The sequence below is a fragment of the Urocitellus parryii genome, chromosome 5 (assembly GCF_045843805.1).
Source record: "Urocitellus parryii isolate mUroPar1 chromosome 5, mUroPar1.hap1, whole genome shotgun sequence".
NCBI classification, from domain to species: domain Eukaryota; kingdom Metazoa; phylum Chordata; class Mammalia; order Rodentia; family Sciuridae; genus Urocitellus; species Urocitellus parryii.
Window position 1 is genome coordinate 179,773,015 of NC_135535.1, and position 24,869 is coordinate 179,797,883.

The 24,869-nt window shown below is 44.1% G+C and overlaps 1 protein-coding gene across 50 annotated transcripts in view; it reads right to left on the reverse strand.

The window, feature by feature from the left end:
• Positions 1–24,869, reverse strand: part of Sorbs1 (sorbin and SH3 domain containing 1) — a 233,277-nt gene that overhangs the window by 75,823 nt on the left and 132,585 nt on the right. For 12 of the 50 annotated variants that reach the window (XM_077798811.1, XM_077798796.1, XM_077798805.1 and 9 more), the window contains 7 exons: positions 22,343–22,369; positions 22,113–22,225; positions 15,783–16,160; positions 11,903–12,047; positions 7,763–7,792; positions 2,158–2,330; positions 607–670 (listed from right to left, as the gene is read on the reverse strand). In XM_077798811.1, the coding sequence (XP_077654937.1) occupies positions 607–670; positions 2,158–2,330; positions 7,763–7,792; positions 11,903–12,047; positions 15,783–16,160; positions 22,113–22,225; positions 22,343–22,369 (930 nt within the window). Of the gene's footprint in view, positions 1–606; positions 671–2,157; positions 2,331–7,762; positions 7,793–11,902; positions 12,048–15,782; positions 16,161–16,776; positions 17,485–22,112; positions 22,226–22,342; positions 22,370–24,869 lie in introns of all 50 variants that reach the window. The other 38 variants (XM_077798812.1, XM_077798809.1, XM_077798807.1 and 35 more) reach the window with 7 other exon arrangements.

Sequence of the window (24,869 nt, forward strand, 5' to 3'; positions counted from 1 at the left end):
GGGAGTGAAACTAGATGAGAAGAGGTTTTTTTTTTTATTTTTTAAATTTATTTTTTAGTTGTTGATGGACACAATACCTTTATATAATTTATTTATTTTTATGGGATGCTGAGGATCGAACTCAGTGCCTCACACATGCAAGACCAGTGCTCTACCACTGAGCCACAACTGCAGCCCCGAGAACAGTTTTCTTAACTCAGTTCTTAACTCAGATTTCTCAACTTTCTCTACTCATGAGGCAGTCACGGGCTGACACAGGACATACCTAAAGCTGGAAGCAGGTGAGAGATGGAGTTGCTCGAATCTTAGGCAGATAGGTGCTGGAGCTCAGGCAGAGTGCTAGGCTCAGCCTGCTGCATTCCACACAGTTGGGAGGGAGGACTTGTGAGCTGACCTCAAATTATAAAGCTGAGGTGGGCATACAGGTGCACCCTCCCTCCTGTGCTCTCAAGGAGCATGGCTGGATTCAGGCAGATCAGTACCTAATGGAATCCAACTGCAGGACCCAATCTCCTGGAGTCTAAGCAAACTAACTTTAGGATGATACTCAAGAGTCAATATGGGGGCACACAGCACAGCACAGCTTCTACAAATGAAAACCAGTACCTCTGTTTAGTTTGTGGATCTGCTTAAACATGGTCTTGTACCAGTCTTTTGATCTCTCAGTGTTCTGGAGAAAAACAAAGGCAAAGAATAAGGTAAAATGGAAATTGCACATTTCAGAAATTTTATGATTACAAAATCAGAATCAGACAGGAAGTGACATCTTAAGTCAAAACTATTGAAAAAGAACAAACTAAGAGATTCAGACAGACATGAATAAGCTCATCCACCCAATCACAGCAGATTTAGTCTTGATTCAGAAAAGAAGTACTAAGCATCTCAATATTTAGAAACATTTTGAAGATATAGAAACATTTTGCAGAATGATAGTTGGCCAAAAGAATGCAGATTTTGATAAAGGTATACAAAGACTTAAAATATGTCCATTCTTAATTTTTTTTTTAAAAATTTAAATCCTTACAGAGAATTTATTTCCAAACACAAACTATGGGAACCTGAAGTAAATCCTAGAAATCTGATGCAAAGAACACTTGCTTATTATGCTATGGCATAATAATCCATTCCAGATTATTCTGCAGAAATGCATATAAAGTCACCTTGCATAGGGCCAGATTCAGAATGAATACACTAACACATAACCCATTATAGCATTCAATGTCAGAGTTTTCACCCTCACCACAAAGCTGGGTTTTGTTTGTTTATTGTAGCTAGAGCTGCTTTTGGTAATAGTTCTCTTTCTAAATTACTTACTACTTAGGACAAGAGCAGCATTCTTTTGAGGCTTAGCCCATGGCTATGTCTACCTACTTTCTCCAAAAGAAAGCAAAAATAAACTAGTCCCTTTTCCAATTGGAAATCACAGGGAAGCATTGTAGTCAGTGGCCTAGTGAACACATGGAGAGGAATGGAATTCACCTGAATCCAGTTTCAAAAGGCAGGTTTCCCTGAATTCCTTAGGCTGACAGGAGGACTAGCATGCCTGACCAGTGGACAGGGCTGCTACTAGACCCCACCTTCTCCTGGAGGCCTCCTTGGTGGGCTGAATCCTTCCAGTGGCTATATCAGAGTTTCCTCCTCCATTTGTATGTGTGGGGGTAGTTCCTACCCAGGGGGATATTCTTCCTGAACCCCCAAAACTGGGGCTCTGGACCTCACACTCTCCAGGGTGCTCTAACCCTGGAGCAAGAATTTCTGAACAGACTCCATGGAATACCAATAAAGGAAGATTGCCTGTGGCATTCACCTCTGGAACACTCACTCACAAGCCCAAAGCCTCTCTGAGGGTCTGCTGCAGAGAAATTTCTTCAACTTTGTCCCACTCAGACATTCCTCCTTTTCATTTGACCACAAAACCCTTTCTTTTTCCATGAAACTTATAAACATCCCACACCACTTTGGGAAAAATTGCTGAACACCAAGTTTGGAACACAGCTTATCGTGGGTCTGGCACTTGGGGTCTGGTGCCAGTGTGAGCACCCTCCCCTCCAGGCCTGTGTAACCCATAGACGGGTTCACATGCAATCAGGGCTGTGCTTTTATCACAGTTTAGTTAAGCTGAAAGCCCATGAAGGACTTTTAGGTCAATACTCATACCCGAAGTGGGATGCCCACTTCATCCGTGGACACATTGCTTAGGTCTTGTGCACTCTTCACCACCCGCCTACTGTCATCCTTTGCTCTTTTTTCAGCAGCCCTGACAGGCGAGGTGGGTTTTTCCTGGGCTGGTGCAGAGTCCTGCTCACCCACACTTCTTTCTGAGACAGGATCTGGAAATAAAAAGCAATCATTAGCTGAAGCTCTTCTGGTAGCTCCAAAGCAAAAACTCACAAACCATCCAGCTAAAACAAAGTGTGTTTGCTAATTCCCAACTGGAACTAGTTCCACTTAGGGCAGGGGTCAAGCAAACTATGGCTCATGGGCCAGTCATCTGTTTTTCTAAGTAAAATTTTATTGGAATACAATCAGATGAGTTCATTTACACTTTATTTATGGTATTTTAACACTACCACTGCTGAATTGAATAGCTATGGCTTCAAAGCCTAAAATAGTTATTATTTGGTCCATAAAAAAAAAAGTTTGCCAACAGTGTGTTTTGCAGAGGTTTGCATATTATGCTCTGGGCATCCAAGTAGTTCTGACTAGTCCAGAAATTAAGGGAGCAGATAGGACTATAAGGAGGTGGCTAAACATTACTGGAAAGTTCTTATTTCATTGTGGGATAGTCACTTTTTTGTGCCTTAGTTTTCTTATCCAAAAAATGGTGATAACACTTCCATTGGCAACCTCACAGCCAGGTTGTAAGAGAACTTATCAAGATAACTTAAACCACAGAACTCAGAGAGCTGTAAACTGCTACATGTTCATTACGGTTTATTTAATTTGGTTCAAGACTGGAAATTATGGAGACCTAATAAACATGCCAGGTCCTGTGTACAGATTTATACAATTATTTATGATAGTTGTTATTCCAAGTCCTGTCATTCACTTATTAGAGAGGCACTGACTAAGCACCTGCCAGGTGCTGTGCATAGTGGACTGACAGTGAATATCTCAGAATCTTGGCCCACAGGGAGCTTACATTCTAATGGGCAGAAAAAGCAAGCGCAGCAGTGAAAAGGCAGGATGATGAGGTCTGATACATGAGCCAGCATCCAACATGTCTAAGGAGAAGCCAAGCAGATAAACAGGAAGCAGAAGGTGTTCCTGCCCAATTGAATGACATAAGCAAATGCATGGGTGCCTCTGAACTACTATGAGCTGATTATGTGCCATGCATTGCACTAAACTCTTTATTTTATCTGCCCAACAACCCTGAAAAGAAATTATTATCATCCCTCCATTTTTTAAAATGGTTAAGGGGACCAAAGCACATAGAAGTTAAAATACCCAACCTGAAGTGACACATCCAGCACGTGGCTAAGCTGGGATTTGACCTAGTATCTGCCTAGCAGTCCTCTCTGAACTATATCTTGTTTTGTATCCCTCCAAAATGGCACCAAGGTTTCCAGTCTGGGAGCCTAGCCTAACCCAAACTGAGACATTAGGAAAGGAAACTGGGTTGGAGAAGGGAGGGAAAGATGGCTGCTTCCATTTTCAGAATATATTTGAGAAGACAGTGAGATACTCAGGTAGAACTGCCCTAAAGACCCCTTGGAGAAACACAGAGGAAGCCCAGGTGAGATGCCCTGGTAGGAATGCAATTTTAGAGCAAACTCACAAGGCTAATATCAAGGAGATGGCAGAGTTCAGTGTGGAAGGAATTGATAGCATAGCCAAAGAGCTGAAGTTCTGCACTGAGGGATGCCAAAGGTACAGGAGGAAAAGCAAAAGAATCCTCAAAAGGATGTGGGAGTCATCAGAAGAACAGGAGATAAACCAGAAAACACAACAAGGTGCCATGAAACCAGAGAAGACAGAATTCCAAGATGTGGGTTAAACACACACACACACACACACACACACACACAAAGAACCCATAAATTGAAGCAGAGGAGGAGGAGGCATTAGATTAGGCAAGAGGAAAGTCACAGTAACACTCTGGGGTAGCCATTTCAGGAGGACAGTGGGGGTAGGTGCCACACTGCAGAGAAAGGAAGAAGTGTATGAGCAGGCCGTAGGGAGGGAATTCAGCATGGAGGAAGGAATGAGCCAGATGGTAATTGGAGAGGTCAAAAGACTGGAAGCAAAAAGGTGTAAACCAGAGGACCCTGAAGTCCTGTGGATACAGTCCATAAGGTGAGAATGAAGGGCATGCAGATCTGCCTGGCAAGCAGTAAGTGCTCAGGAATATCTGCTCCTTGATTGACAGAGAGGTGCCAAGTGCTGTCTGGCAGCTACCCCATGGTGAAATGGAAGGACCTAATGGTCCCTGCAAAGTAGTGAAATTCAGAGGTGTCTGTGTGGAGGGGAGGCTGGAGAAGTAGGGGAATGGTAAAATCAACACGCTCAGGTTGAGGATTTTCAGTCAACTCAACAGGATCAGTCTGCCATGATTTCAAATGGATTTCTGAAACTCTTGCTGCATTTGTAAAGGCAAAATGATTCCTAAATATTCTGTGTGAGAAGAATCAGTTTAGTGAGTGCTTCAGAAAACCTGATCCATGGCACCATCACCGTATTAAGGCCAGACTGGCTTTATGGGAAGAGTTCTCATGCTCCCAGGAAATTCCAACATGGGGACAAGGGGTTAGCAGGAAGCCTGGAAGTGCAGGAGGATTCTGAGTTACCCAAGTCTACCCGTAATATGGCTCTCTGAGAGCTCCCCTCCTACCTGGAAAGGGCTTCCCCGAGTGAGATCAAGAGGGTGCAGGAGAATTGATTCCAAGCTCTGTTTTACCCAGTGCTTAGGGGCCTTCATCATGCTATGACAATGAGGGCTACAGACATGCTGTTCTCAAGGGTTTCTAGATCCTTTGAAATTTTTTTTTTAAAACTGCAGAGCAGGTGCTCAATAATCACTTAACTGCAAAACAGGCTAGCCATCCATGGAGTTGTAAGAATCCTTTTAATCTATAAAAATTACCTCTGAATTATTTTACTTAAGAAACTTGTGGTCACGTGATTCATGATTGAGTGGATTTTGATATATGGAGGGCTAAACTGCAAAAAGTGGTACTTTTTAAAAATAAAATGAAAATCCCAAATGACAAGTGTCCCATGCAGGTGACAGGGCCACTTTGACATCCCTGTTGCAATGAGGGCTTGCTGTTACTTCTCACTAAGCAAACACTAATTCTTCACAAGATATCCTGGGGCATTTCCTTCTCATTTTATACTGTGCTTTAACAAGGAAGGTCTTGGGCCCCTAAATAATGATGATGATGACAGTCTCAGACGGGGCCTCTCTTTATGGGAGGTGGGATAGATTTTCTTCCTACTCAAAGTTTTGTGACTGAAGATGACAACAATGCTCACACTTCCCTAGGGGAAGGAGGGTGGCTTCCATGTCCTGTGTCAACCTCACTATCCCAGTCACAATCATATTTTCCTTTCTCCCCAGGGTGGGCCTGAGCCATGTGGATTCTATTCACATTTGACTCTTCCTGAGCCCACAGGGGCTCAATTAGACTCTGATAAAACAGAAGACTGGTGACCCTGAGTCCCGCCCCCACAGGTGAGGAGCAGAACCTTATTTTTTCTCTAAGGCACAGGGTCTACAGAGTGTCTGCAGTGCCGGCCCCTGTCTTTCAGGAGCTCCTAAACAAAATGGTACTTCTTTTTTAAAAAAGGAACTAACATTTAGTGAGCACTTGCTTTAGGCCCCAGTCTATCAAACATCATTAATGAATCTGTCCCAGAGTTCAAGGAGGGAGACAGCATCAGGTTGGTTTAGCACCGAGGAGCCAGGCTGAGCCTGCCAGCATGGTGGAGAAACCCTTTCTGGTTGTGAGGCATTCTCCCCATTCCTGTCACATCAGCTCCTCTAGGCAGGGACAAAGATTGTCACCCCCACTTCCCACATGAGGAAACTTCAGCTCAAAGAGGTGAAGTCCCTTACCCAGATACAAACAGCCCCAAGAAGGGACCAAATTTGAGTCTCCTAATATGGCCGGATGCCCTTTTCATCTATTCCTTCAAACTCCCACAGTAGGAAGAAGCTCTCAGGAGCCACATTTTTTCTCCCCCAAAGCCACTATGTTCTCTGCAATCCAGGCTGGAGCCAGGGGAATGAAGTGGCAGCAAAAGGAGGGGAAGTGAAGGGCACCTTGAGCTCAACCGCAGCCTGTCCTGGCCCCGTGGCCAAGCCCTGATAAAGCTGAGAGGGTGTGAGAACCCCACGTCCTCCCCACCCAGCTCTGCACAAGTCACAAGGACAGCAGTGGGATAAAGTCACACAGAAATCATGCAGCAGCTGCTCAGAAAATGGTGGCTTCCATTATCCACCAGATCAAGGGTTCTTAACTCTGGAGTTCATGAGTACTTAAAAATCCACGGAACTCACATGCACATGCTTGCATGCGTGGCTTTTTCTGGAAAATGAATCTGTTGCCTTCGTTAGGTTCTCTCAAGGAGTGGCCATGACCAAAGAAAGGTGAAAAATCATCACATGACACCATTAGCAGCCCATAGGCTGCACAGTTTTCTTGATGCACCTCCAGAGCCTGCCTCCTGCCTCTGCTCTACTCAAAGCAGGCACTCAATAGAATGAATAATGAATCAATGGCAGTGCCCACTGATAACAGTAAGCCTTTTGCAAGTGCCAAAGCTCAATGCTCAGCTGTTTTATAAGTGGAATCTCCTTTGATCTTCACAACAACCTGGGAGATACTTCTTTCTCCATTCACAGAGGAGGTCTGTGACACCATGAGTAAGTGGTAGAACCAGGATTCAAAGCAGAATGGCTACAAGGAATCGAGCAGGAAATGACTAAGCACTCCTATTCCTGGGTTTCCTCCTAATTTCAGCCTACAAGTTTGCTCCTTCCCCACCCAACACTGTCCCATCCTGCACAGTTTCTCAGGAAGTGATCCCTGATTATCTGATTATATCTGCTGTCACTCCCCATTACAGGCTTTAATAATCCACTTGCCACCCAGTGTGGTCACCAGAGGGCAGCATCAGTACCACTGTGGAGCTGGTGAAAAATGCAAATTCTCACACATACCCATTAAATCTGAACTTTTGCAGGCCAAGTACAGAAGACTGAGTTTTGACAATATCTCCAGATAATCCTTAAAATCAGTTTAAGTTCAAAAAGCAGTTTTAGACCCTGTTGGTCAGGTGGTTCTTACTTGGACCCATCACACTTGGGTCAACCATTGGCATTTGGCTTTGCAACCCAAACAGTACAAGACCTGCCCACATTTCCTAAACCCTGACCTGTTACATCTAAGAGAAAGAGAGAACAACCAAAAGGTGGCCTCTTCAGAGACCTGCCATGAACACTGTCATCTGAAGCAGAACCCCTTATGCTACCTACCCAGAACATCCTGTTCTTACTATCAAGCTACTCATTGCAGTTCCATGGGACATGTTTACTAGTTTGATTCACTTTTCTGTCTGCCAAGCCTGCAAGCTCCAGGGGGCAGGATCTAAGCCTGTTGTTATCATCCCTGAAACAAAGATTCCAGCAACGAATATAGTCCCCAACTCTTAGGGTCGCTCAGAAGATTGTGCTGACCCAACATTGGGTGGTGACTGAAAGACGGCTTTAACAGGCACAGTGGTTAATATGTAAATAAATATATTTGTCACCTACCTGAAAGGCTACTGAGTCGTTTTTGCTGTTCTGTGATAAAAGAAAAGAATGCACAGCGTAAGTGAGATTTATACAGTACATGGTAAGACCAAGAGATCCTGGTATAACTAGTTAGGATCCCAAACTCAGCACCCTCATTGTCCTTTAGATGCGAAAATACACAGGTCAGCTGAAGACAGGAGAGTTGACATGGATTTTATTATACAGGCGTGATGTCTCCCAACTCCTCACTCTCCAGATTTGCACCAGAATTCAAGACGGTCCATTTTCTAGCAGTTTACATCTTGTCTCAAGATGATCTCAGCCAGGTGTGTTGGCACATGCCTATAATCCCAGCTACTCAGGAGGCTGAAGCTGATTCCAAGTTCAAGGCCAATCTGGGCAACTTAATGAGATCCTGTCTCAAAATAAAATAAAAAGGACTGGGGGTACAGCTCAGTGATAGAATACTTGCCCAGGATGCATAAGGCCCTGGGTTTGATCCCCAACACTGGGGTGGGGGAAATAATCTTATCATTAAAGGGGACCTTTCACTCCCTCTGGTTTCAAGTGCACAGGACCTTATCTGATCCTAGCCTTGGTACCTTTGAAGGAAAGGTGATTAGAATCATAACCATGGAAGCTGTCATCTCCCAAGAGCTTTCTCAAAGCCAGACCCTGGTTTTAAGTGTTTTCAGGCATAACATTTGCAATATTGGCAACAACCTTAGCTGTTAGACATAACTATTTTTCTCACTGTACATCTGAGCCACTGTAGCAAGGAGGCTGGTCCAGAGTATGGGAGAAATTCTAAGAAAGATCAGCATTGGCCAAGAGAGTTCAGATAAGGGGCCCAAACTACACCGAAAATCATCTGGATCTAGAAGCTAGACTTTCAACTCCCAGTCCAGGTTCTCTGCATCGCTAGTCACTCTCCTTAATATTGAAGGTCTATTGATTTCTCAGAGTTCGGGGTGACCACGTGGAGGGGAGGCCAACATCTCATATGGAAAGTTCTGAGTGTACTTGCTATGTGATAAGCACAAAAGTGACCTTTACCTTCCATGGCTGCTAAATATAAAGCAGCCACACAGTTAAAAATAGAACACTTGCCAGCCCATGGGTGCTGTCATCATGCCCTGTGGCCACATTTCCATCTATCCTCCCACTAGAATCAGTTTGGGTAAGAAGAGAAGAAAGCAGAATGCGAGCTTTTGGACAGTACAAGTGGCAGCCGTTCACCTTCAACATGTGGATGGGGTTCACACCAGCTGGACAAGCAGAAGCCCAGTGGCGCTCTAGACCCAGCTCTGCCAGCAACCTGTCAGGTGACAATGGCCAATTACGTCGCCTCTCAGCCTATTTCCTCACTTGTGACATCAAGGTTCTCTGTGTTATCTAAAGGGATGTATGGTTATCCAAATCCATTCCACAAGTCACTGGTAGGGTCCTTCCCAGCCAGTAGAAGCCAATGTATACAATTTAAAATACTGTTGTTCCCATTGCTGAGGAGTGAAATGGCCTTTCTTTTATTTTATGTCACACATACTAGTGGATGTTTTTCAGGGCTATTATTTAGCAAAATTAGAAGTTAGCAACTCTAGGGGAATCCCTAGACAATTTCCTATGTCCACAGATGCACCTGGGAACCTCTGAATTCCTGATCTCCAGCATGGTCCACATCCAGTACTGCTGGGATGCCCACCAAGCTTTCTGAAAATGTAGAATCTTATCCTCTCACCCCTTCCCAATAGCTCCTGAATCTGAATCATCAAGTTAACAAGATTCATCAGATTAACAAGACTGAGCAGCCCTGAGCAAGGGAACCCATACACCTCTTCAGTCCTAAAAGTATCTGGATTTAAATCTTCCTTCCGGGCCTCGTGATAAGTGATTTACCCTTAAATACATGAGGTACGCAAACTCAGGAAAAAGGAGAAAAGGGATGCTTGCTCATAACCATCAGTGCCAAGCCAGAGGATCGGTGTCCCCTGTTTGTTCTTAATAGGGAGGTTGGCTTGAAGAAACAAGATTATTATCGTACCATGCCCTGTGACAATCTAGGCAGGGGGGGAAAAAGAGGAAATTTTCAGGATGACTAAAGCAGAAGTCCAGAACTGGAGTAAAGATATCATTCCCTTGGGACACTCTGCAATAGTTAAGAAATTGTTTTCATGGGTGAGGCAAAGCAGAGCTATTAGGTTGGGTAAATTCCCAAACAGTGCCAAGAACACTTGACCTAAACCCTATTTATGATGAGGGACACAGGGCAAGCTGGCCAGGCTCTTCCATTCCTCTCAGCTCTTCCTGTCCTACCTACTTAGTGAATGCATGGTTTTGTTCTTTATGGAAGGTGCCACTGAATTCCAAAAAACTAACGTCATTACTGCATCTTTTTTTCTGAAGGAGGTATGTCTCAGGCTGCACATTTCTGATGTTTAAACCCAAGGGCAGATCTTGGCTAAAAGAGAAAGGCAAGAACTAAAAGTATTTGGGTGAACAAGAGGAATTCACTTGTTCAAGGAAGAGACAAAGAGGAACTACAGGCATTTCTGTGCCCAAAGATGTCTCACTGGGTGTCACTGGAGGGACTTGGCAGGAGCAGCTGACATTATACTTGGCACTTCCCAAAAACCATGTTGCCTGGGGAATAAATACCATTTTTAAAGAAACTGCCTTTCCTTCTGGGAATTAACTTGCTTCTACTTGACTAGATTTAAAAAAAAATGACTCATAAAGAAGTTCATAGAGAACTAAAATTTCACTTTGTCCTGCATTATGGACACTTTCTGAGCAGAGAGCTACTGCCAGTAAGGGCATGGCACACTTGGGAGAATGGGCTTATACAAAGCTTAGTGTGGGGGCTGGGACCCTTATTTTTTTCCTGAAGAACACAGATCCATGGGAGAAAATTGATATGGGAGCCACACAGTGCAGATAAATAAATAAATAAATAGCCCCGCTAAAATGACTATTTAAGATCTGAGTGGGAATATTTGAAGTGAGAGAAAATGTTACATATATCTACTTTTCAAGTTAGAAGCAGGAAACAGAAACCTCTATTTAGTATGGAAAACAATTAAAAATAGACTCCAGTTCCATTTTCATCCAAGTTAGAGGAAGCGGGTGGGAAAGGGAGGAAACTATGAAGTAGGCGAAGAAGGAGTCAAGAAAAGGAAGCTTTGGATCTGAGCTTTGAGCTCTGAACAGAACAAGTAAACCTCCACTGTTCTTTGAAATTCATACTAAAAAGGCTTTTCTGCACTGGGAGACAGCCTGAAAACTTTCCATTTCATGCTGCAAAGAACTTTTGTAAAAGGGAAAGCTTACTCCTCTCTATGGAATTCCCAAAAAAGGAAAACTTGGGATTTAGAATCATCCTCTGGAATTTCAAAGCAGAAGGGTCAATATGTATCATTACTATCTCAAAGCTCTTTGAGTTTTGCCAATCCCAAGCCCCTTCAGAGACATAGCAGAACCAACCAAAGCAGCCAGAGAAACTATAGAAACTGAACCTGAAAACCCTCCGCATTCCTGCCTGGGCCACATGGAGTAAGGTAAGCAGCCACACAAACCTCAGTCCCCGAGGGTTTCACCGAATGACAACCTTATACAATAACTGCTGTGAGAAGGGGGCCAGAGAGCACTAAGAAAACGTGTTGTGTTAGATGCATAAAAACATGTTTCATATTTTAGAAAATTCTACCCAGCATATTTGCTTGTTAAATTTAGTACTCAACATTTTGCTTTCTAGAAATCTATCTTGTCAAAGAAGTAAATCATTTCTGACACGACTTAAAAAGTGGTTATCATCATACCTACATTTTCTAAGTAAAGCCTCATTAGAAATCACATGATGAAGAATTAAGAAACACAAACGTTCCTATTTGGGGGGGTTGCAACTTGGTTTCTGAAGAAAACCAGGAGCACCTGAGGTGCAGAAAAGGTACCTGCACTAGCCTGGCTTACATATGCAAATAGGTGATCTCTGTCAGCCTGCTGGGATGGATCTTATAGGTCATGTGGGTAAAATGAGGCAGAAGCCCAGAATAAAGTTTGTGAAAATCTCTGTGCAGTGATAGAAGTCTTGCCCCAGATACCACGGGTCAGCCATGCTGACTGCAGTGAGTTAGTAGGGGTGCACTGTGAGGCTCCCCTTACCTCGATTGTGCTGCAAGAGCACAATGGTGGGGTTGACGATGGTTGTCGAGGGGTAGGCAGATGATGGCTTGCTGGCTGGTGTAGAGGCTTGGGAATCAGCTCCAGTATTGGAAGAAGCAACTTCATTTAGTAGAGGACTGGAACCCTGAAAAGAAAATGAATATTGTCACTAATTGTATGTACAAGAAACCTAGAGTTAATGCTTTTTTTAAAAAGGAGAAATGTAAAGTTTTACAAAGACCTTAATTTTATAAAAAGAAATGGAATCAGTGAGACATATCATCATTAAATCCAGTTAGAAGCCTCGTCTGGAATGCATATTCTCTTTGCTGGTATTAGTAAGGGAAGAGAAAGGGAAGGGGAGTGTTGCTGACAGTCTCAGCAGCATCAGTCATTATTTTCACCTGGTAAGAGTTGTGGGTCAATCCAGTTACTGAAAAAGCAAATTCAAATTCAAGGTAGAGTGACATGCAAAACCCATGCAATTCCAAATGCGATCCAAGAATGAGAGCTGGCTTAATTGGGAAGAATCAGGGAGGTTTAGTACACTGTGTAGAGAAATGTGAGACGAGCTGAGGACAAGAAATCACTGACGTAAGAACAGGAAAGAGTTAAGAAACGGTTCTCTGGGAAAGCTGCAGGTGGCATCAGAATCACTGAGCAATTTTACTAAAACTGGCTTCTGAGATCTGAACATTATCCTATCCTGCTGTGACATTTTTCCACTCTAACATTAGAGTGACAGAAATCCCTGAAGTAAGGACTTGTGAGAATCCTGACTTTAAAAATTTTGAGATCTCTACCAGAAATACTAATAAAATGATTAATGCCAACATTATAATCTGTATGAGGGGATAATGCCAGTCTTTAAAAAAAAGTAGGACCCTCAAATGTAGTGACAATATTCAGACAGTTTCCTTCCTTGTATCTATACATTTTGCAAAGTTTCTATTTTAAAATTAACCAACCTTAAAACTAAGATGACATTCTTAAATGTATTAAGAACAAGATTTTGATTGTTACTTTTATACATGGACTTCTGTTGTTGTTGTTGTTGTTGTTGTTTTGCTGTACTGGGGATTGAACTCATGACCTCACATATACTGGGAAAACATTCTACCACTGAGCTTAGCCCCTGGCCCTGATTGTTACTTTTAAAGCAATTTCTATGCTCAGAGATCAACTACTGTGTATGTACCTATGGGACAAGGGTCACAGCTCTTCCACCTGCCACCATCCAGAACAATGCCCCGCAAATAACAGGTGCTCAGTGAATGTCAAGTGAATTACAGAAGCCACCATCCACTACCAAGTGTGTGACTGAGCTAATGTTTGTGTCGCGAGGACATATGCTTATCAGAAGAGAAAAATGTGTGTATCAGCACCCAGGACAGCTCCTGGCACCCAGTAGGGGCTTTGCACACATCGTCTCAGTCAGTCTCTCCCTCCTGAAAATTTCCTATGTAGCCAATGAGTGGCAGCTCAATTTTCTGTGTGAATAAAATCTTTTTCCAAGACCCAAGGAGCGCACAGTATGATCTTGTACACAAGTGCCTCATCTTGACTCCTCCATTTATAAAGTAGAAAATAACTACACTTATCCAAATTTATCTCCACAGTGATTTAATAAAGATAAATGACTTAGAAATGCTGCCAGAGCGTACCCAAGGAACACAAAATATCAGGCCCAGAGCTCTTTAAAGTGTGAAAGCCTAATGTGATGTCTTCATGGGTAGATTGTGCAAACATTTTGTAGATTTTGATCCATGTCTTATTTCTGAAACATCACAAAACAGCTATTGACTAAAATAAACTAAATGAATTAAACTAACTTTTATTTCTCCCTCTTATTTCCAAATGGCTACAAATTATCAACTCATGGCTTGGACACCATCCTCAAAGGTCGTTCCTCTACTTGACAACTCCTATTCAGAGGAGGAATCCCAATAATTTCCTTCTTCACCTCTTACTCTGTTACCTGGGGCCAAATCAAAAGTTCTCAGGCCAACTCCTGGGAAGTCTACTCCAGGCTGATTTGTCAGGTTTGAGATACTGAGGACACTGTCCCAACTAATCTGCCCTAGCACACCTAAAACAAACGCAATATGAAAACCTAGAGCTACACAAATGATAAATTATAAGGCACAAAACAAAGCTACTTACAATGGTATATGAGTGCACTAAAAATAAGGCTCACTTTACTTGCTACTCTAGAGAAAGATATTCTGCACCAAAGGAAGGTGCCTACATGCTTCCAAACCAGAAGTTTTAAATTCACCCAGAAGTTCAGCCTGAGAGCCAGGGGGAGGGAATAATTCATCACTTTCCTCCCAGAGGGCTGAGCTGCAAAGTCCAAAGCCAGAAATATATTCAAGCCCACAGGTCACATCAGGCCTGGGCCTGGCCTAGCTCCACTGTGCTGCATCTGGAGAGTCAAGAACAGCCTCCCACCCAGGATGTAACAATTCCCAGCTTTGGTACTTCTGCTGCCTTATTATAATTTCTCTAATAAGTCAAACAAGAAGTTTCCTTCCTGCTTTCTGCCTGACTGGCTCCAGCTTAATACGCTACCTGGGCCAATTTGATATGCACATCTCTTCAAGGGGATATTTGATGAGTTCCATAACCAAACATGTGACTCACCAGTTCACTGCATCTCAAAATATGGTGCATGGACTCCCAATATCAAAAACCCTGGGGTGCTTGTGACCAAGTGAGAGTTCTGGGCTCCTCCCTAGCCCCACAAGATCAGAAACTCTATGAGTATAACTAGACCTCCCTGGCCCTCACATGATCCCACCCAAACTAACTTTGAGAACTGATACATTGATACCCCAAATATCCCATTGGGAGAGAGTAAGCAGTCTGACTTTTTTCACAGGTATACCTATGGTAGTTAGCAGAACTCAAAGATTAATTATTCATTAACTGGTTACTGGCGCCTCATTTGCTAGGGCAAGTCCTCAGCAATGTAACTAACACTAATTGGGTACTTCCTCTGTGCCAAGGACCATAATAGGAGAAACTTTTACTGCTTGATCCCACTGAACCCCACAGCACCATAAGTAGACTCATGTATCTTCATATTACAACTCACGCTGAGATTCTTTCAGACCTTCTCCATTCCCAGGCTCCTGAGGGAAAACAAGACCCAAGTACTTTGGTTCAGTTTTTTTTTTTCCCCTAAAACAATTGGGCTTTCCCACCTCCCCCTACTGGAAGGGACCTGAGGTGTCAAGGACATTTAACTTTCTGTGAACACTGGTGCATCCCTAGGGCCTTCCTCATAGAAGTCCCAGGAATTGTCTAATTTTGAAAAAGTTCTAATACTTGTTCAAGTCTTCCATTTCCTCAATTAAATCCAACTCTCTCCTTTTTTTTTTAAATCCCAATCTCTGCCCATTCTGTTATGAAAGCATATTTGTTTACTCACAAGCCCAACCAGAGTGAATGTCTTCCACCCCCAGAACCTCCTTGCTCCCTGGGACCCTGCCCTGTAGCCCCACACCTGGCCTTGGCTGGTCCCCAGGGTTCCGCAGCTTTCCCGGCTCTCAACACTACATCCGCCTGGCCCAGGAAGAGCCAAGCAAAGAAAGGCCACAGATGTTTCCTCAGAGGGAGGACAAAGTTCCTTCAGGAAGATGTGCATTCAAACAGGACAGAGGAGAGGAGACACTTGAGAGCCCCGTGAAGAGCCCCAGGCGACCCAGGTCACACACAGGAAGCATGCACTCTAGGGACAGCCATCAGGGGTCCAGTCATCACGCAGGCGCAGCAGCAGCCAATGCTTTCTTCAGAATTTAGTAGCTGGGTGAGAAAGGGGGCTCACGGCCGGAGCAGACATTAGGAAGGCGACGGGAGGCAAGTGCAGCAAGCTTACGGTACTGGAGGCGGCTCCCGAGAGGTTGGGCTCCGAGGCTCTGCGGAGGTCCTCCGGAGCGGGAGGGACCAGCGGAGGTGGTGGTGACAAGGATGGTGGTGTCTGGCTAACAGGGGGGAGGGGGCCGCGAGCACTGGCTGGCTGGCTGTGCTGGGGCCGCCTCTGCAGATGAGGGGGGATGAAATCATCTAGAGTCGGGAAGGTCAGAGGTGACGCGGCAGGGGCGGTGGCCGGGGCAGCGGTGGCCCGGGCAGCAGAGCCGAGCGGCCCCAGGGACGCTGGAGGTCTGGCAGTGCCTTCTTGCCCTCTGTCAGTATTAACCAGGTAGAGAGGGACAACTATTACCTCGGGCTGGGCTGGGCTGGAGGAAGTGGCATCCTGTAGGAAATAAGGGGGTCGTTATGTCAAGGGGTCCGGCAGGGAGGAAGGAATTCCATATTTAAACAGTCGAGAGTGGACATGCAGTGATGTACCCTGAGAAATATTTAATCGGTGCCCTTTCCTCAGAGTACATGAGACAGTTGGTGCTAGCCAGCTGGCCTCCTGATACTCCATGACACAGAGGGAGCCCCGTCCAAGTTGACTTTCCATCCATCTATTTTTGAATCCTTTTAACACTTTATGAGAGAGAAAGAGACAGAACAACAGAACAAGCAGCAGGCTGTGTTTAACCCCACAAAACCACTGTCGAGCCTGAAAGCTTGGGAGCAGATATGATTTCACTGGCACCTTGTCATAAAATAGAAACACTCCGTTATCCCACCAGATTATCAGTCTATGGAGTCCACGATCCAGCATACTTACATATTTACAAAAAAGAGAGGGAGACAGAGAGAGATCTGTGCTGAGATGTTTAGAGAGAAGGATTTGGGGTTCAAGCTGCAGCAATATTAATAAGGAAAAGGAGGATGGAGCAGCCCAGAGAACAAATGCACTGCTCACATCAGTTTCAAGAGACAGTGAAGAAGACACACAAACATTCCTAAGTTCTTGCCTTGGCTGGATAACACGGCTGCAAAAGGTAGGGTTCTCTGCTCTTCTGGTTTTCGGGATCAGAGGTAACCTGGGGGCTTAGCACAGATGGTCTCACTGCATCTGAGAACGAAGCCCGAGTCCTCATGGAAGGACTCTCGCCACGATTACCGGCATCTTTACGGATGTCAAAGAACAGCTTGGGAGGGTCAGGAGAAGGAGCAGGGGGTGGTTCTCCTGTGCCGGCTGTGCGGGGCACAAGGCTGGGGGCTGGTGCTCGGGTGCCTGCAGCCTCCAAGGGAGTGTCTTTGGCTGGGTCACGTGCAACAGGAGAGTTTTCCAATGCTGCCCGGCAAATGTTATTGGATAAACTGGGTACATATAAGCTGCTGACCTTTTTATTCCCGACAGCCTCATGATGTGGGTTAGAGCTCACATTCTTACTATAAACTAACCTGGTGGCTGCATAGTGGTGCTGGGGTCGGGATGAAGCACTGGAACCCAGAAGCAAAGGACCAGGACACGCCACATCTTTGGGAACCAATCTAGCTGTCAGAGGGCCAGAGACAGGCTGGGGAGGTGAGGGGTTCTGCTGGCTGGGGGTGCTGGGTGGGATGTAAGGCTTTGGTGAGCTCATATAGAGGGAATCCTTGTAGGTACTGTGGATGGTGGGGGGCTGCCATGCAAAGCGGTTCTCTTGAGGGAGAGGAGGATGTGAGGGAGAGAGAACCTTTGGTAGTATTTTCAAGGCATGATAAAAACACAGGGAAAAAAGAAAGAGGAGGGGAGATGGAAAGGATGACCATTAGAAACAACAGCATAACGTCACCTAAAGACAAAAATCCCTGGACATGTTTTTAGACAACTTCAGGTTAGTCTCCTCCTCATGCTCACAGTTCTCCTCTGGACAAAGCCAAGGACTGGCTCATACTCACCTGGAATGCTGGCCTGGCTCACAACCAGAGAGGCTGAGCTCAGCACACAACAGGCTAAACACACTCAACACCAGTCCTTGGTTGGCTGCATCTTTGTCAACCTCCTGACTCAAGGAGGGTTGCCCAAGGAACCAAATGTCAATGGAGGAAGCCATACAGCCCCCTTCTGTCTCTAGCCTTCCTTTCTTTAGACTTTTCTCTTGAAGCCTTTATCTTTAAAAGTTTATGTTTGTTAGACACTTGTGAGTGCCTTTTATTCTTTTCCCTTAGCAAAAGGAGAATTGGAAGAACAGTCCTTATTTGTGTTCCCAGGAGGGAGATGTCTTCATTGAGGCATTGGGAGTTGGTCCTCCATTCCCTAAGGATAAGAAATTAAAGCCCACCAAGAAGAGAATGCTGAGGACTGTGAATCCACACGGGCTCTTTTCTTAGAGGAAACAATCTAATGGAACTAATTATTAGAAGGAAGGGACTGGGGGTGTAACTCCGTGGTAGAACACTTGTCTAGTGTGGACAAAGCCCCGGGTTCAATCCCCAGCAACACACACACACACACACACACACCCCAGAAGGAAGACGAGCATGAGATTCAAAGCACATAGTCTCCCTTTTGTGATGTGCCCAGAAAAGGACACCAAAGTAATTGGCCTATGGGACTGAATTATATCTGGTTTGTCAAATTCAAGCCCTAGTCAGCCCACTATAATGCATAATCCTAGAGGTGAGGGATCAACCTCAGAATCATGGCTTAAGCCCAGGTCTCTGGTTATAGTTTCAGAGACACAGAGATTTAGTTCACATCCCATCCCTCTCCACTCAACACCACTCCTCTCTAAGTCTCAGGGAACAGATGGCCAGGAAGCAGGGTGATTCTCCAGACTAACCTTCCAACCTGTGACTCAATGGGGAACGAGGCCATGAGATGAAGAAAGCTCATGTCCCTAGACTATCTTCAGTGGTCCCCATCTTTACAGATATTCCAGCACTAGAAGAAAACCATCCTCCAAATTGCACAGGTGAGGGATATTAGAGCTTGGCCAATATCTGATAAATGAGTTGTGACTCAAAACTAGGAGAATACAAGGGCATGGGTCTATTTTGGGTTCGTTTTAAATTTTATTTTTACATCTTATAGAGTACATGGAAGGGGAAGGGATGCTAGAAAGGGTGAATGGGTGAGAAATCTTTTAAAATTTTTGAGTTTAGATTCGAATATAAACAGCCTATCCCTTAAACTCAATTTTCAAATTAAAAATAATAGGGGGGATAGTAGGGGATAGGAAAGGTAGCAGAATACAACAATTACTAATTGGGCATTATGTAAAATTGTGGATGTGTAACCGACGTGATTCTGCAATCTGCATTTGGGGTAAAATTGGGAGTTCATAACCCACTTCAATCTAATGTATGAAATATGATATGTCAAGAGCTTTGTAATGTTGTGAACAACCAATAAAAAAAATAAAATTAAAAAAATAATAATAATAATAATCTGGGCCGAGAAGCACCTATTTGAATATTCTTAGCTAACTCAATGCCTGTTGTGTCCACCGAGTACTCATGCCAGTGGTAGGGGAGTTGGGTATTTATGCCAGCTGAAAATATAAAATGAACAGCTCCTCTCTGGTATACAGCAAGAGCAAAAACTTTTGGATGAATTCACTTAGCTCAGTGAACTTGGATGGGTTGGAGCATGTCTACAGACCAGATGATGCTCTCCAGAAACAAAGTACTTGGACTAGCACGCACGAAAGGGACTGCTGGGTGAGCTGAGGAAGTTTGTCAGGAAGTAAGCAAGAGGCCATTTGGGTTTGGGTTCAGATTTACTTTTACTTTGAGCTCGAGTGTCTCACATGTGATTTCTTCTCTTCCAAAGATAGAAATTACTTTTTCAATGAGTTTTAACTTAATTCAGCTGTGACCATAAATGGTCCCAAAGCTTCATTACATCAGGCACAAGCCCTCCAGGGTTGTGACCCTGTAGAGGATGCTTCCCCAGAGTGTGGACAATGCATTCAGAGCCAAAGGACTTCCTGTCCTGGAGCTTCTTTTAACCCTAAAGAAGGAGGGTAAGAGACACAGTGACTTTACTCAAAGGAACTACTTTTCATTTTACTGTAAACATTGTAGGAATCACACAGGCAGTTTGCATTCCTGCCCAAGTGGCTACTAATGAAATTCCACTTATTTTTTACAAGGCAGGTCAGTAGGAAAAAAAAAATGAGGCTTCTTGAAAACTTTGGTATGTTTATAGTTTTTATAGTTCCCCAAACTGCTGTTCCCCACCTCCACTGGGGACCACCATGATGAGGATGTCACTGAGGGGGACCCTTGCTTCCCTGTTCCTGGATCTGGAGGAGGAGTGCAGCAAGTGCAGGTTGGAAGGACACAGGATTCCCATCTGTGGTCTTCTAGGCTCATCTCCACTCTCATGCTGCTGTTGCAGGCCCACAGGGGTGTGAGAATTCTCTTCACTAAATCCAAGCCTGGGAAGTGCCTAGCCTAGCCTACCTTAGCTTTCTTGAATCCAGTGCATACTTATATCTCTGGCAATGGCTATGGAGTTAAGAAATTATTCATAAAATAAACCTAAAAAGTTATGCATGACCTAAGTGGACAATTTTATACTGAATATGCAGAATAAAGCCTCTATATCAGCCTTTACCATCAGCATTTCCCATGTTCTTTTTAAGAAGTCCTAGTGACCAATAAAAAATACACTAATTGTGGAGCTCTCATAAATGCTCAACCTTATGAACTCCTTGAAGGCAATGTTTAACAGCGTGATCTGAATGTAACAGAGATATGTAATAAAGCCATCTTAAATAAATATATTTTAAAGGAATTTCTCTTTATTTACCATGTTTTTAAAAATGATTGCTTAAGAAGAGGTATTTACAAAGTCAAAATAAATTGACTGAGTTACCCTTTGGTCTAAACATTGATGGAAAATGACGATGTGCTTCCAGATTTGCTCTGAATTATCAGTACTGTCTGCATCCATTCTTATTTTTTGGTACCAGGGATTGAACCCAAAAGTACTTAACCACTGAGCCACATCCCCAGCCCTTTTTATATTTTTTTTTTTCTGAGACAGGGTCTCTCTGAGTTGCTTAGGGCCTCACCAAATTGCTGAGACTGGCTTCAAACCTGTGATCCTCCTGCCTCAGCCTCCCAAACTGCTGGGATTACATGTGTAAGCCACCATGCTCGGCTGGTTGATGTATCCATTCTAAAGGGAGCTGGGAATGAAGCATGTCTGCCATAGGCACCATATGTATATACTCAGAAAGTTTTCAGAAATGGGAAAACCAGGGCAAGTCATTCACCAAACAACTGACCTCCCAAGTCCCTGTATCTAATGAGGACTTCAGGAGGCCAGGCACACCTGCAGCTCTTGGGTTCTAACCAGGAACCCTGAATGACATGCTGTACTTGAGAGTCACATTATAACAAGTAACAGAAAGCTTCATGGTGCTGCTCAGTACCTAAGGTAGACAAGTGACCAACAGTAGGCCCAGGCTGACAGAGGTCTGCAGACAAGGAGGAGGACATCACCTCTGATTTGGTTTCATTACAGGGGCTAGGGCAATTTTACATCCTCTGGTAGAAGTCAGAGGATCACCAGAGAAAGGAGAGGGAACTAGCAAGGACCTATGGAAGTTCCAGGCTCCTTCTGAGCTCTGGGGGCATCTTCAGAGGGAAGATGCAGTATCTTTTGAGCAGTGGCACTTCCTTTAAGAGAAAAGACTACTCCATCTATGGAAGTGGCTCCTGTAGTAAAACCGTTCTTCACAGATCACCTGAATAATTACAACAAGAGTCATCCTTTTCATCAAAATGGCAAAGTATCAATAGGAAGGGAAAGAGGAAAGACAGGAAAAATCACATAGGTGCAATGACCTAAACAAAATTATCCCAACTCCGAGTTGTACTCTTTGGGGTTTCCTGTTGTAGGGTAGAGCTTTTTTGTCTGACCACAGCTAGCTGATCTGAATCTGTAAGAACACAGCTGGTGGAATTCTTACGGCCCCAACTCTAGAGAATGAAATAAACACAAGAGGTATTCTTCTCTTGACTATTACACTCGAAAGATAATTTAAAAACAAGCATAGACCTTTTTCCTTCTTATTCAAGGCGGAATGGATTCCATCTTTCAGGACATTTTCACATACATATCAAACTTAGGAAATATCAGACCCGTTTCCAATACCCTAGTTCAGAACAACCTCATCCCAATACCTCTGCTCCTCTTGGCCCCAATTCTCCTACCTCTGGTCTTTGCAGAGCTTTTCCAGAATTGGCTAAAGACCTTGAACCCTATTCCATGGTCCAGCTGAACAAGCAGAAAGTCACACACACGAGGCTACAAGACTGGAGAACCACTGGCTAGCTCCCGCCCTTCCCGAGGGCACGTGCCTACCTGGGGCTTGTCGGCAGGAAGGCTGGGGTGCACACTTCTGTAGCCCTTGGCAGCAAGTGAAGAGGGCTGGGCGTTCCCGTTGGCATCGGCATTGGAAGAGAGCCTCCACTCATCTGAGAGACAGAAGGGGGGAGAAACAAACTGTCACTCAGGGAACACACCCAGTTCCCCTCTAGTTCAGGGGTCCCTGGTGGAAGGCAGAGACAATAGGGGTACAAGAGAAAGCATACCTGCTGAAGAATTCTCTGGCTCCAGACCTATGTGTGGGGCAGAAAGGATGAAAGCAAGAAGAAAAGGGGAAAACCAGAAATGGTTACATTTGCAACCAGAAATGGTTACATTTGCGGGAAACAAGCATGAGCTACATAGAAGGGCGAAAATCCAGCACCCCATTGTCTGACACAAAGTGCCCTCAGTCACGATGGCCTGATTACCATAGGAACCCACTCTAAACCATGATGTGCTCACAGGCGCTGACCTTTGAAAACACAAGGCTCACATTCACAGGAATGAAGAAACAATTGTTCCTTGACATTCTTATTTTACAGACAGAAAGGCAACAGAACTCTCTACTGTCCAGTTACTAATTCTCGCTCCCCTTCCTCAGGCCTGCTGTGGGCACAGAATGACCACTCCTCACTAGAAGACTGGGCTGACTGACAGGCTCTGCCCAGGAAATGGCCAGGCTCATTTTCCAGGGGTGGTATTGCTGGGTAGAACATGATTTACGCCCAGAGGTAACTGCTGTGAGAGAACCTTTTCTCTGTCCCTGCCTGCTTTTCTTTGGATTAAATAAGCCACATTAACATTTAAAACCCAATCACCTTTCCTGAGTGTTCATCCTGCTATAAGGTTGTAGCCCTTCAGCCTTCCCAGCCACTGCCTGATGCATTTCAGAATCCATAAACCTCTCTCTGGTTGAGCCACCCACTCCACAAGGCAATAGTGTGCAGTAACTATATGTTCAGCTGGGATATGGGCTGGACCCCATATCCTGGCTCTGCCACCTATGGGTTCTGTGACTCTGAGCAAGTTGTGAGACTCAATTTGCCCCTCCAAATAATGGGGATAATGATATGCCCACTTCAATAATCAAATAAAGCACATGAAATGCTTAGCACAGCACCTGGTGAAACTCAGTGAATGTTTGCTATTTATCATCACCTTCTGCATCACTTCTTGTCTTCAGATACTCTATCTTCCAGCTAGCCCAGGGCGCTATAAACCCTTTCTCTAAAGGGCCAGATAATAAACTTTTTAGGTTTTGTGGGTCATATAGTCTCAGTCACAGCCAGTTTGAGCATCTCTGATTTAAAAATCTGAAATGCTCCAAAATCTGAAACTTCTTGAGTGCCAATGTGATGCCACAAGTGGAAAATTCATATGATGGGATGCAGTCAAAACACAGGAGCACTAAAAAATAGTGTATAAAATCCCCCTCAGGCTGTATGTATATGGCATATTGGAAACACACATGAATTTCATGTTTAGACTTGGGTCCTGTCTCATCCCTAAGATAGCTCATTATTCATATGCAAATACTCAAGAATGTGAAATTCAAAATACTTCTGGTCCCAAGCATTTCATATAAAGGACTCGATCTGTACCTGACTCTGCTATCAAAGCACAGCACAAGGAGAACCATAGACACCCATGAATGAATGAGCATAGCTGTGACCCAATACACCACTGTTTATGGACAATAAAATTTGAATTTCATGCAATTATCAATGTGGCATACAATATCATTCTTCTTTTGAATTTTCTTTCAACCATTTAAAAATGCAAACACCATTCTTAACTCATAGGCTACAAAAACATGTGTGGGCTGGATTTTATTCATGGTCACAGTTTGCCCACCCCAATCAAGCCAATCCTTTAACTTTCCTCTTCTCCCTGGCTGCATCTTTATGTGTCCCTATGTAGAGATAAAGAGGGGACTAATACTGTAGCTCTCGCAGCCCAAGCTTCCATTTCCACGTGGGTCCCTTAGTGACCAGAGATGGACTTTCCAGATATGAAGTGGAGAGATACAAACATTTACTGAATACCTTTTAAGTGCCAGACACTGTGATACTTTTACACTTATTTACTATTTAATTTAGTGTACATGCCAACTCTGGAAGGTAGATAATCACCTTACTTTGTAGATGAGATAACAAAGACTAGACAAATGATTTGCCCAAAGCTTCACAGTCTCACATAGGAAGGGACAAAGCAGTCAGCATAGGTCTCCAGAATTCAAGTGCAGTATCCTGCCCCCACCCACAGACACCAACCTCACCATGAGACACAAAGAGGCAGCTACATTCCAGGATCTCTGGATCCTTAGCAACCCTATGAGGAGCACCTGAAGTAAGGATTATGTTTTATATATGAGGAAATAAGGAGTATGTTTTATATATGGTGTCAGAGCAAGACAAGGCAAGGGTAAAGGTTTTAAATGATTTGTATCCATTAACAGCAGAGATCTACCTGCATCAGAAGCAGGGGTAAGATTTGTTAAAATACAGATTACTAGGAGCCATTTCCAGCCTTTCTGATTTCAATGGGTGAGAGAGGTAAGACCCAAGAATTTGCATTTTTAACAAATTCCCAGGGATGATGAGGCTGGTGGTCCACAGCCTACAAAAACCAATGACACAAGGTTCACTCAAAACTATCCTGAAATCTACCTTTTTCTCTCTGCCCTCAAAATGACTTGGTTTTGTATACTCTTTATATGTACATTTTATTGTTTGTTTGGTACTAGGGATT